Source organism: Pimephales promelas, chromosome 18, assembly GCF_988280905.1.
Source record: "Pimephales promelas chromosome 18, fPimPro1.hap1.1, whole genome shotgun sequence".
Lineage (NCBI taxonomy): Eukaryota > Metazoa > Chordata > Actinopteri > Cypriniformes > Leuciscidae > Pimephales > Pimephales promelas.
Genome location: NC_142786.1, coordinates 31,165,582 through 31,176,622, shown reverse-complemented (window position 1 = coordinate 31,176,622; position 11,041 = coordinate 31,165,582). Strand labels below are relative to the sequence as shown.

General features: G+C 39.8%; 2 protein-coding genes across 2 annotated transcripts; both read left to right on the top strand.

Annotated features, from left to right (window-relative positions):
* Nucleotides 1–1,048: 1,048 nt before the first annotated feature.
* On the top strand, nucleotides 1,049–3,342 carry LOC120485093 (perforin-1). The gene is made up of 3 exons (XM_039680617.2): nucleotides 1,049–1,187; nucleotides 1,385–1,902; nucleotides 2,009–3,342. The coding sequence occupies exons 2-3, from the start codon at nucleotides 1,385–1,387 to the stop codon at nucleotides 3,204–3,206; spliced, it is 1,716 nt and encodes a 571-aa protein (XP_039536551.2). The 5' UTR covers nucleotides 1,049–1,187; the 3' UTR covers nucleotides 3,207–3,342.
* A 3,451-nt stretch (nucleotides 3,343–6,793) lies between these two features.
* LOC120485095 (perforin-1) lies at nucleotides 6,794–9,102 on the top strand. The gene is made up of 3 exons (XM_039680618.2): nucleotides 6,794–6,911; nucleotides 7,108–7,625; nucleotides 7,732–9,102. The coding sequence occupies exons 2-3, from the start codon at nucleotides 7,108–7,110 to the stop codon at nucleotides 8,927–8,929; spliced, it is 1,716 nt and encodes a 571-aa protein (XP_039536552.2). The 5' UTR covers nucleotides 6,794–6,911; the 3' UTR covers nucleotides 8,930–9,102.
* The last annotated feature ends 1,939 nt before the right edge of the window (nucleotides 9,103–11,041 follow it).

The window sequence follows — 11,041 nt, the reverse complement described above, 5'->3', positions numbered from 1 at the left end:
TATGATGACAAAGATATTAAGGCTTTCGTTAATTTACCAGGAACTTCCTTTTTCATGTATCTTCACATTAGATGTGGGATTCACAATTGCCTGTACATCCCTTCCGAAAGATAATTCTTCCAACTGATAATCTGTTATTTCTGCCTCAGTTATTTACGTTACTCTTTTCTCCTCAAAAACTCATACAGTACAGACCACTTTCCATATCAACTATTTGCTCTAATGCCTGGTTTACACTACAAGAGTTTTAGGCCGATTTAAATGCCCGATTTTCCCCCTCACGAGAATCGGAGAAAAAAATCGTGTTTATTAACGATACCTCGATGGTTCCGATGTTCGGCACAGATTATCTGGTAGTGTCTGACTCTGAACAACAACAGTGCCACTAAACTCAACGGACTCGCCAATTTGGCTGAATATTTCTGCTGAATTTTTTTTATGTGTGTAACAATATGTTCAGTAGTATATAAACAGCGCAATCCATGCTGTTGTTTACATCCGAGTGCCTCTGGCCGCGCATCCGGAACGTGACGTATTGAAAAGTACTAATGATAATACCTTCGAAATTTAGTTGATGTTGCGAGGAACTCCACGACCTTCATAAATTTCAAAGGCTTTTTGTTTTTGTCAGCCTGTCCACTTCGGCAATCATCTTCGCGCTTTTTTTCTGGTAACGTTAGATGTATCGCGAAGGCTTTTCCATTTCTGTTTTACCTCTTCCACTACAGCACACAAATGGCGATCGTCAAACATTTGTTGGAAAAAGTTACAAGCATAGCTAGCTGCATGAAAGACAATTAAGTGAAATTCAACTCACCATCAAGGCCCATTTGCTCTGCAATACCACTCCATAGCAGGTCTCTTTTGTCGATATTTTTGTAGTCGCTGTCGCGTTTATGCTCCGGGACCGCACAAGCCTCCCAAAGCGAAGCCAAAACGTCTCGATCGCCCCCCTGTGACCGGTCCTCCCTTCCATTTGCAGAGTTTTTTTTTTTTTTTTTTTTTTGTCACATCTGATTGTACTTAAAATGTTCTTCTTTTGTTCACAGATAATGGCAATGTGTTATTAGAAGATTTGTCACAGCCACGTCATGGCATATTTGCACTATAAATTTTTGACACCCACAACCACTCAGCAATCGAGAAGTTAGAGAGACAACCTAACTCAGCTCTACATTTAATGGGAGGTTAGTGAAACAATATCATTAAATTAATCTTATTATTATTTTAAAGAGACAATTACTGCTTAACATCCTTTTTAATTTTGTATTTGCTTTAAAATGCAATTGCAAATTCTGTTACAATTCTTGACCATTGTTCTTGTTAAGTGATATTTATTTTTTTGATTTGTCAAAAATATTGAAAAAATACCATCTCACTACAGATGATGGGGCAGTTCCAGATTTACCTTGTTTTCTGGGCATTGCTTCTCGTGACCATTTCTGGAGAGGATGACATAGGAGCATCAAAAGAGTGCGTGGATGCTCCCTTTGTTCCAGGGTACAATCTCGCTGGAGAGGGATTTGATGTTGTGACCATGGAACGAAAAGGAGCTTACGTGATCAACATGGAGGAGTGGGATTTAGGAAACGGCACTTGTAACTTGCGCGCAAACAATTACATGAATGGAATAAAACAGAAGCTACCAGCAGCTGTTGTGTTCTGGAGGACCTTGCCAAAGTGTTCAAATAAAGTCTCCAGTCAGGTCTTTGAATCAAGTGAAGCACTGGTCAATGATTCATCATCAGCACTCTCGGTCAGCTGGAAAGTTGGTTTAGATGTGAAGGTTGCTGGAGCTGCAGTCGGAAGCACTCATTCCAGGGAAGCCAAATTTGGAATGACAAAATCAAAAGAAGACAAATACAGTTTCACCAAACATGAAGTTTCATGCAGCTTTTACAGGTGAGAGAGTTGGCTTGCTTTTCCTCATAGAATGACTTTCTAATAATTGTAAATGACTCCCTCTTTGCTCCCACTGAATTCAAGTTTGTTTACTGTTTCTTTACAGATATAGTCTTGCTGAAAACGTTCATCTTCATGCAGAGTTTCTTCAAGCAATCAAAAACCTCCCTGCATCCTATGATCCAGACGCCTACCGCAACCTGATCACCACATATGGCACTCACTTTACCACAAGTGTCATGTTAGGGGGGAGAATCAAAGCCGTAACAGCCATCAAAACCTGTCAGGCAGCCGTGAGTGGACTCACAGACACTGCAGTGAAAGACTGTTTGGATGTTGAAGCGTCTGGTTCATACTCTGTAGCAACTGTGAAGGCAGAGAGCCATTTTTGTAAAGAAAAGAAAAAGAAGATGGGCACAAATGAAAAGTTCAGCACCATGTTCAGTGAGCGCCAGACAGAGATTATCGGAGGAAACATAAATGGAGAAGATCTGCTTTTTTCTGGTTCATCACACCCAAATTCCCGCAAGAACTGGTTTGAGTCTTTGAAGAGTGTCCCTGACATTGTGCACTACACTCTGAAACCTCTACATTTCTTACTGAGTGATAAACACCCTGCTAGGAAAGGACTGAAAAGAGCTGTTGAACAATACATAATTAAAAATGCCCTTATGAAAGTTTGCTCAGAGCCGTGCAAGATTGGTAAGAAGTGCAGTGCAAGAGACCGATGTGTTTGTGTTTGTGAAAGTAGTCAAGTTATAAAGTCTAACTGCTGTCCACCTGAAAAAGGACTTGCCACCCTCACAGTCTACAACCTTAAAGCTGATGGTCTGTATGGAGATACATTTAGTGAAACTGATGGTGCTGTATCAGTTAAATATGGCACACAAATTAAGCGCACTGCGACTATTGATGATAATGACAATCCACGTTGGTCAGAAACATTTCGTTTTTCTCCTATTAAGATTAGGATGAGCAATAGACTAACTTTTCAAGTTTTTGATGCAGACAGCAGCTGGAACAGCAAACTCCTTGGTGAATGCTCTTTTGAAATTAGAAGTGGAGTTGTAAGTGAGGCTTGTGTCTTTAAATATGGCACCTTCTTTTTTACCTATAAAGTGACATGTGCTCCCAGTCTAAAGGGCCCACGGTGTGATGAACACGAACCTTCCCCAATGGCTTCTCACCTCGCTGACATTTTCAGCTCAAGAAATGGTGTTCTGGTTAAAGACATGCACAGGCTTGAATCGGCTCACAATAACTCAAACTTCAAGAGTACTCATGGAAAGCTATTTTTGCTGTGACCTGCATCTTGAATCCATCCTTGCATGAAAACTATCTTAATATAGCCTAACAGCACTTTCATCTGCGATAGAAAATAAGTGTATTGGTATAATTTGTGTAGTTCTTTTTCCGGCGCTTTTCTCTGTTTCTTTTTTCTGGGTTTTTGCATTAAAATCATTTTTAAAGACAGATCTGTGTGTTTGTGTTCTTGTTGGGTTTATTAGACTTGTGAAATGTACACTCTCAGAAAAAAAGCTGTACAAAAGCTGTCACTGAGGCTGTACCTTTTCAAAAGGTACACTTTTGTACCCAAAGGCTGCATATTGCTACCTTAGTGGTACATATTAGCACCTAAAATGGACATATAAGCTCCTGAAATGTACACATTAACCCTTAAAATGTACATATTAGCACGTAAAATGTACATATTAGCACCTAAAATGTACATATTAACACCTAAAACGTACATATTAGCACCTAAAATGTACATATTAACACGTAAAATGTACATATTAGCACCTAAAATGTACATATTAGCAATTAAAAAGTACACATTAGCACCTAAAAATGTACTTATTAGCAATTAAAAAGTACATATTAGCACCTAAAAATGTACTTTTAGAACATAAAATGTACATATTAACACCTAAAATGTACATATTAATACCTAAAATGTACATATTAACACTTAAAATTTACATATTAGCACCTAAAATGTACATTAGGACCTAAAATGTGAAGAAGTGAAGAAGGGGAGGAGTTCCCATACTACGTCATCGACGTAAATGTCGAAGTGACCGCCTTGAAAGGGAACTTTGTGTTTTACCACTGAGCCACAGCAGTAAAGACACAAGATGATAAGCGCGAGCAGATAAGAGGCCGCGGGGGGCGGGCTAGCTCTCTTGTAAAGTAAAGAAAGCTAGCCGCGTTAAGCGGCTCGTCCCTCATACAGCGCGGGACTCCGGCGCTGAGAGGGGATGTGTGCGAGGCATCTTTAAAAAGACGCTCGCTGCTCTTTTGTGAAGTTACACAAGCAAAATACAAATGTAAGGATACGTCGCCGGATGGCGTTAGCTCACAGGATGGCTGAAGGTGGCGAAGACGGCCGGCTTCCTCAGACTCTGTCCAAGCTCGCTAAGAGATGCCTTCTCCACGGCGACGCGGCTTCCTCTCGGAGATCAGCAGGTGCATATAGCCTCGCTGAATAGATGAAAATCGGAAAACAGCGGGAAACTCGCCTATTTATACGCCGTTTGGCGGGCTTTGACGCAATGAGAGCGTGTCTGCTTCTCATTGGCCACGAGTTCAACCGAGTTCCCTCATAGGCTGTAGCAGTTCTCCCTGAGCGAACCTATGAGCTGCTCGCTCATAGCTAGCCCGCTCATGGTCTGCTGCAGTGAACTGCGTTGACAATGGATACAAAATTAAAGGATCATTTTTTGGCTTCAACTTCTCAGAAAAGATGAATCTTTCCCATAGCGTAAGCTAGCTTACGCAATACGAGAGAACCTCTCGTAAGAGAACTGACACTACACACTATGCGCAGTTCTCATCTCAACTCAGATTTCTATAAAGCACAAAGTGACCGTTACACATGTCCCGGGAAAACAGGACTGTTGGTCACCCTATACTTAGTCTCGCGTAGCCAGACCTACAGACTGACGGCTGAAGGTCTGGAATTGACTCTGTGCACGAGAAAAATGCTAACTTCAGGCTTGAGGGCGGATGTTGGGTACTTCGGTTCCAGTTGCCGTTGTTTACATCAGTGGACCGGCTATCTAAAGCTTAGCTATCTAAATATATTTGTCTAAAACTATGTTCGTTTGTTCATTGTCAAGTCAATCAACACAGTTTTCACACATATTTGGGTGGAGCCAGGCGCTGCTGCATTGTGAAAAGTAAACGATATTTAAATCTGCTTTTTGTCACCGCACCCAAGCAGTCGCTTTACCGAGTGGAGCGTTGCGTATCCATGACAACTACAAGGAAGTTTTTAGGCTACTAATTATTTATTATATTATACCCTTTAACCAGGAGAAGCCCCTGGGGTTAGAACCTATTTTGCAAGGGAGACCTGTTTAGAAATATGTGTGAAAACAGCCTAACTTGATAACGAACGAACCAACGTCGGATACCTTTACTCCCTGTATGACATATGTATAGTGGTTTGTTAACACTGATCTATATAATGACATTAGTGGTTGTCAACAACATATAGCCTCCGAACATCATAAACAAAACAATGGCTAACACAAACTGTTCTGGAAAATGCACTTTCTAACGCATGATTTAGACTTTTAGAATGTATAGAGAGATAACATAACAGTTACCAAATAGCATAGCTTGAGCACGTAGCATGGCAACATTAATGTCCGAGTGATTCCACGTGTATGTACCGTATGTACACGGTGTCAAATGTCCGAGCGAAACAAAACAAAATGTAGATCTACATCTGGGGAGCGATATTTCTTGGATGCATAACGCAGGCTGCGAATGTAAGTTACGTCCCCGCCCCAGCGCGCTCACGCCTACTAAATAAACGCCTCACCTCCGGCGCCGCGCACTCGCTACATTCCCTTTAGCCTTTAGTTTAGCACATCTAGTGGATGCATAACGCAAACCCAGTAAAACGTTTGACTCTGCAGTATCTTATGCGCCTTATAATCCAGTGTGCGCCCTATATATGAATCATAGACTGTAAAATACTGAATCGGCCAGCTGCGATGTCAGCGTCTGTTGTTTCATGTTTGCCCACAAACGCGGCTGATATCCCCTTCGCAATTAAGTACTTCACTTGATCTTCCATAATAGATAGGAGGGGACATACAACTACGTTTAGCTGATCTTGATTAATGCTCATTGTCACTTTTCACGTTTTTCTTCCGCACGTCACACGTCTTTGTTTCCCGGCGGACCGAAAATAAACGCGACACTGACGCCCCCCGGAAATCCGATAAAATTCAACCAATCAGATGACGACTTCGACATTCCTGAAGTGTTTCCAGTTAAGTGTACCATATGCATCAGACGTTTAGCCAACGTTCCGTGGGCGTGACGTCTGAGGCTGAGACTACCCTATACTATACACTATTATTACAGAAATACTAATATAGCTCTTTATGCTCCGAGACCAGCAGCTCAACATTTATCTTGCCCATAGGTATCTTATCTCTTCTTCGCCGTATGTGTGCTCGGCAAGACCGTTTTGTGTTTGAGCGCCCCCAAGTTGTGTTTTACTGTAACTTCAGAAGTACCAGACACGTGAGCAAACCCGCCAATCGGGTTGGTCGGATAGGTTTTGACGCGGCGCGTCAAACCAAAAAAACGAACCCGAGGCGTTTTTTAAAAATGACGCTTTTACGCGTGGCGTTTTTCGCGTCGGTGTGAACACTCACATTGGCGCCCATTGTTTAGTCACGAGGCTTTAAACGTTGACGAATAACGCGCGCGAAATTCGTCCCGGTGTGAACATGCATAAATGTTCATCTTCTTTGTGACACTGCCTTCCATTTGCCGAGGGTTTTTTTTTGTCAAATGATTGTACTTAAAATGTTCTTCTTTTGTTCACAGATAATGGCAATGTGTTATTAGAAGATTTGTCACAACCACGTCATGGCATATTTGCACTATAAATCTTTGACACCCACAACCACTCAGCAATCGAGGAGTTAGAGAGACAACCTGTAACTTATATTTGAATATTTCAGCTCTACATTTAATGGGAGGTTAGTGAAACAATATTATTAAATCAATCTTATTATTATTTTAAAGAGACAATTACTGCTTAACATCCTTTTTAATTTTCTATTTGCTTAAAAAAAAATTGTAAATTCTGTTACAATTCTTGACCATTGTTCTTGTTAAGTGATATTTATTTTTTTGATTTGACAAAAATATTGAAAAATTACCATCTCGCTACAGATGATGGGGCAGTTCCAGATTTACCTTGTTTTCTGGGCATTGCTTCTCGTGACCATTTCTGGAGAGGATGACATAGGAGCATCAAAAGAGTGCGTGGATGCTCCCTTTGTTCCAGGGTACAATCTCGCTGGAGAGGGATTTGATGTTGTGACCATGGAACGAAAAGGAGCTTACGTGATCAACATGGAGGAGTGGGATTTAGGAAACGGCACTTGTAAATTGCGCAGAAACCGTTACATGAATGGAATAAAACAGAAGCTACCAGCAGCTGTTGTGTTCTGGAGGACCTTGCCAAAGTGTTCAAATAAAGTCTCCAGTCAGGTCTTTGAATCAAGTGAAGCACTGGTCAATGATTCATCATCAGCACTCTCGGTCAGCTGGAAAGTTGGTTTAGATGTGAAGGTTGCTGGAGCTGCAGTCGGAAGCACTCATTCCAGGGAAGCCAAATTTGGAATGACCAAATCAAAAGAAGACAAATACAGTTTCACCAAACATGAAGTTTCATGCAGCTTTTACAGGTGAGAGAGTTGGCTTGCTTTTCCTCATAGAATGACTTTCTAGTAATTGTAAATGACTCCCTCTTTGCTCCCACTGAATTCAAGTTTGTTTACTGTTTCTTTACAGATATGGTCTAGCTGAAAATCCTCATCTTCATGCAGAGTTTCTTCAAGCAATCAAAAACCTCCCTGCATCCTATGATCCAGACGCCTACCGCAACCTGATCACCACATATGGCACTCACTTTACCACAAGTGTCATGTTAGGGGGGAGAATCAAAGCCATAACAGCCATCAAAACCTGTCAGGCAGCCGTGAGTGGACTCACAGACACTGCAGTGAAAGACTGTTTGGATGTTGAAGCGTCTGGTTCATACTATGGAGTAACTGTGAAGGCAGAGAGCCATTTTTGTAAAGAAAAGAAAAAGAAGATGGGCACAAATGAAAAGTTCAGCTCCATGTTCAGTGAGCGTCAGACAGAGATTATCGGAGGAAACATAAATGGAGAAGATCTGCTTTTTTCTGGTTCATCACACCCAAATTCCCGCAAGAACTGGTTTGAGTCTTTGAAGAGTGTCCCTGACATTGTGCACTACACTCTGAAACCTCTACATTTCTTACTGAGTGATACACACCCTGCTAGGAAAGGACTGAAAAGAGCTGTTGAAGAATACATAATTAAAAATGCCCTTATGAAAGTTTGCTCAGAGCCGTGCAAGATTGGTAAGAAGTGCAGTGCAAGAGACCGATGTGTTTGTGTTTGTGAAAGTAGTCAAGTTATAAAGTCTAACTGCTGTCCACCTGAAAAAGGACTTGCCACCCTGACAGTCTACAAACTTAGAGCCAAAGATCTCTATGGAGATAGATTTAGTAAAACAGATGGTGCTGTATCAGTTAAATATGGCACACAAATCAAGCGCACTGCGACTATTGATAATAATGACAATCCACGTTGGTCAGAAATATTTCGTTTTTCTCCTATTAAGATTAGGATGAGCAATAGACTAACTTTTAAAGTTTTTGATGCAGACAGCAGCTGGAACAGCAATCTCCTTGGTCAATGCTCTTTTGAAATTAGAAGTGGAGTTGTAAGTGAGGCTTGTGTCTTTAAATATGGCACCTTCTTTTTTACCTATAAAGTGACATGTGCTCCCAGTCTAAAGGGCCCACGGTGTGATGAACACGAACCTTCCCCAATGGCTTCTCACCTCGCTGACATTTTCAGCTCAAGAAATGGTGTTCTGGTTAAAGACATGCACAGGCTTGAATCGGCTTACAATAACTCAAACTTCAAGAGTACTCATGGAAAGCTATTTTTGCTGTGACCTGCATCTTGAATCCATCCTTGCATGAAAACTATCTTAATATAGCCTAACAGCACTTTCATCTGCGATAGAAAATAAGTGTATTGGTATAATTTGCGTAGTTCTTTTTCCGGCGCTTTTCTCTGTTTGTTTGTTTTTTCTGGGTTTTTGCATTAAAATCATTTTTAAAGACAGATCTGTGTGTTTGTGTTCTTATGGGTTCATTAGACTTGTGAAATGTACACTCTCAGAAAAAAAAGGTACAAAAGCCGTCACTGAGGCTGTACCTTTTCAAAAGGTACACTTTTGTACCCAAAGGCTGTATATTGCTACCTTAGTGGTACATATTAGCACCTAAAATGGACATATAAGCTCCTGAAATGTACACATTACCCTTTAAATGTACATATTAGCACCTAAAATGTACATATTAACACCTAAAACTTACATATTAGCACCTAAAATGTACATATTAACACCTAAAACTTACATATTAGCACCTAAAATGTACATATTAACACCTAAAACTTACATATTAGCACCTAAAATGTACATATTAACACCTAAAACTTACATATTAGCACCTAAAATGTACATATTAATACGTAAAATGTACATATTAGCACCTAAAACGTACATATTAGCAATTAAAAAGTACACATTAGAACCTAAAATGTACTTATTAGCAATTAAAAAGTACATATTAGCACCTAAAATGTACTTATTAGCACCTAAAATGTACATATTAACACCTAAAATGTACATATTAACACCTAAAACTTGCATATTAGCACCTAAAATGTACATATTAGCACCTAAAACGTACATATTAGCAATTAAAAAGTGCACATTAGCACCTAAAATGTACTTATTAGCAATTAAAAAGTACATATTAGCACCTAAAATGTACTTATTAGCACCTAAAATGTACATTTTAGCACCTAAAATGGAAAAAGGTTACCTTTTGAAAAGGTACAAAAGGTACAACCCCAGTGACAGCTCTTACCTTTTTTCCCGAGAGTGTAGCAGCTTACAGTGCTGCTACACTCTCGGGAAAATGATTGTGCTAATTGATTGTGATTATTGATAACCTTTCTTAGTCTACTAAAGTCTAAATTGTGCTTTTTAAATCGCTAAACTTTAGCTTCACCCATCACATCTCTTATTCACCAACAATGCAAGAAAAACTGAAATATTAATTAACATTTTTGCTTATTCCCATGCATTAAACCGGCAGGATTTCCTCTGTATTTCTAAGTAGGCCTATTGATGTGATACATTCAAGTGATACATTTAGGTGTCTGTGGTTTGCATGTTTCGCTTCAGTGTTTCACACATCAGCTGAGCTGAAATGCATTCAGAAACCTCTCGGTATCATGCACATCACTTTGAGGCTTAAACTAGCACAATCATATATCCACACTGAGATTCAAAATCCACACTTTGCACATTTATTAGAGACTATTTGTATTGTGAAAATAAGTCTCACAAAAGATTCACCATCACTGAGTTTACTGGCAATAGATCACTTGAAAAATAACTTTTGCTGATAATTTACTCACCCCCATGTCATCCAAGATGTCCACGTCTTTCTTTCTTCAGTTGAAAAGAGAAATTAAGGTTTTTGATGAACACATTCCAAGATTTTTCTCCATATAATGGACTTCAATGGGAACCAAACGGTTCAAGTCCAAAAGACAGTTTCAGTGCAAACTGTTCAAAGGGCTTTAAACGATTCCAGACGATGAATAAGGGTCTTATCAAGCGAAACGATTGCTCATTTAAAAAAACAAAAAGTTTAAGTTTAAGTTTTGTAAGATCAGATGCTCGACTTGCTCTGTTCTGTCAACTCGTTTGACTCGAGTCAACTCGTTCGTTGAATGAACCAAATGACATGAAAAAAGATTTGTTTATTTTGATAGAACAGAGCAAGGCAACCATTTGAGCTTATCAAACTTTAACTTTGTTTTTTTGTTTTTGTTTTTATGAGCGATCGATTCGCTTGAGAAGACCCTTATTCCCAATGAAGTGCATTATATGGAGAAAAATCCTGGAATGTTTTCATCAAAAACCTTAATTTCTTTTCGACTGAAGAAAGAAAGGCATGGCCATCTTGGATGACATGGGAGTGAG

Bases quoted from the DNA above. Each gene is read 5' to 3' on its own strand.
- LOC120485093 (XM_039680617.2), top strand. From the start codon at position 1,385: ATGATGGGGCAGTTCCAGATTTACCTTGTTTTCTGGGCATTGCTTCTC. The intron at 1,903-2,008 runs GTGAGAGAGTTG...GTTTCTTTACAG, and splicing joins GTTTCATGCAGCTTTTACAG to ATATAGTCTTGCTGAAAACG.
- LOC120485095 (XM_039680618.2), top strand. From the start codon at position 7,108: ATGATGGGGCAGTTCCAGATTTACCTTGTTTTCTGGGCATTGCTTCTC. The intron at 7,626-7,731 runs GTGAGAGAGTTG...GTTTCTTTACAG, and splicing joins GTTTCATGCAGCTTTTACAG to ATATGGTCTAGCTGAAAATC.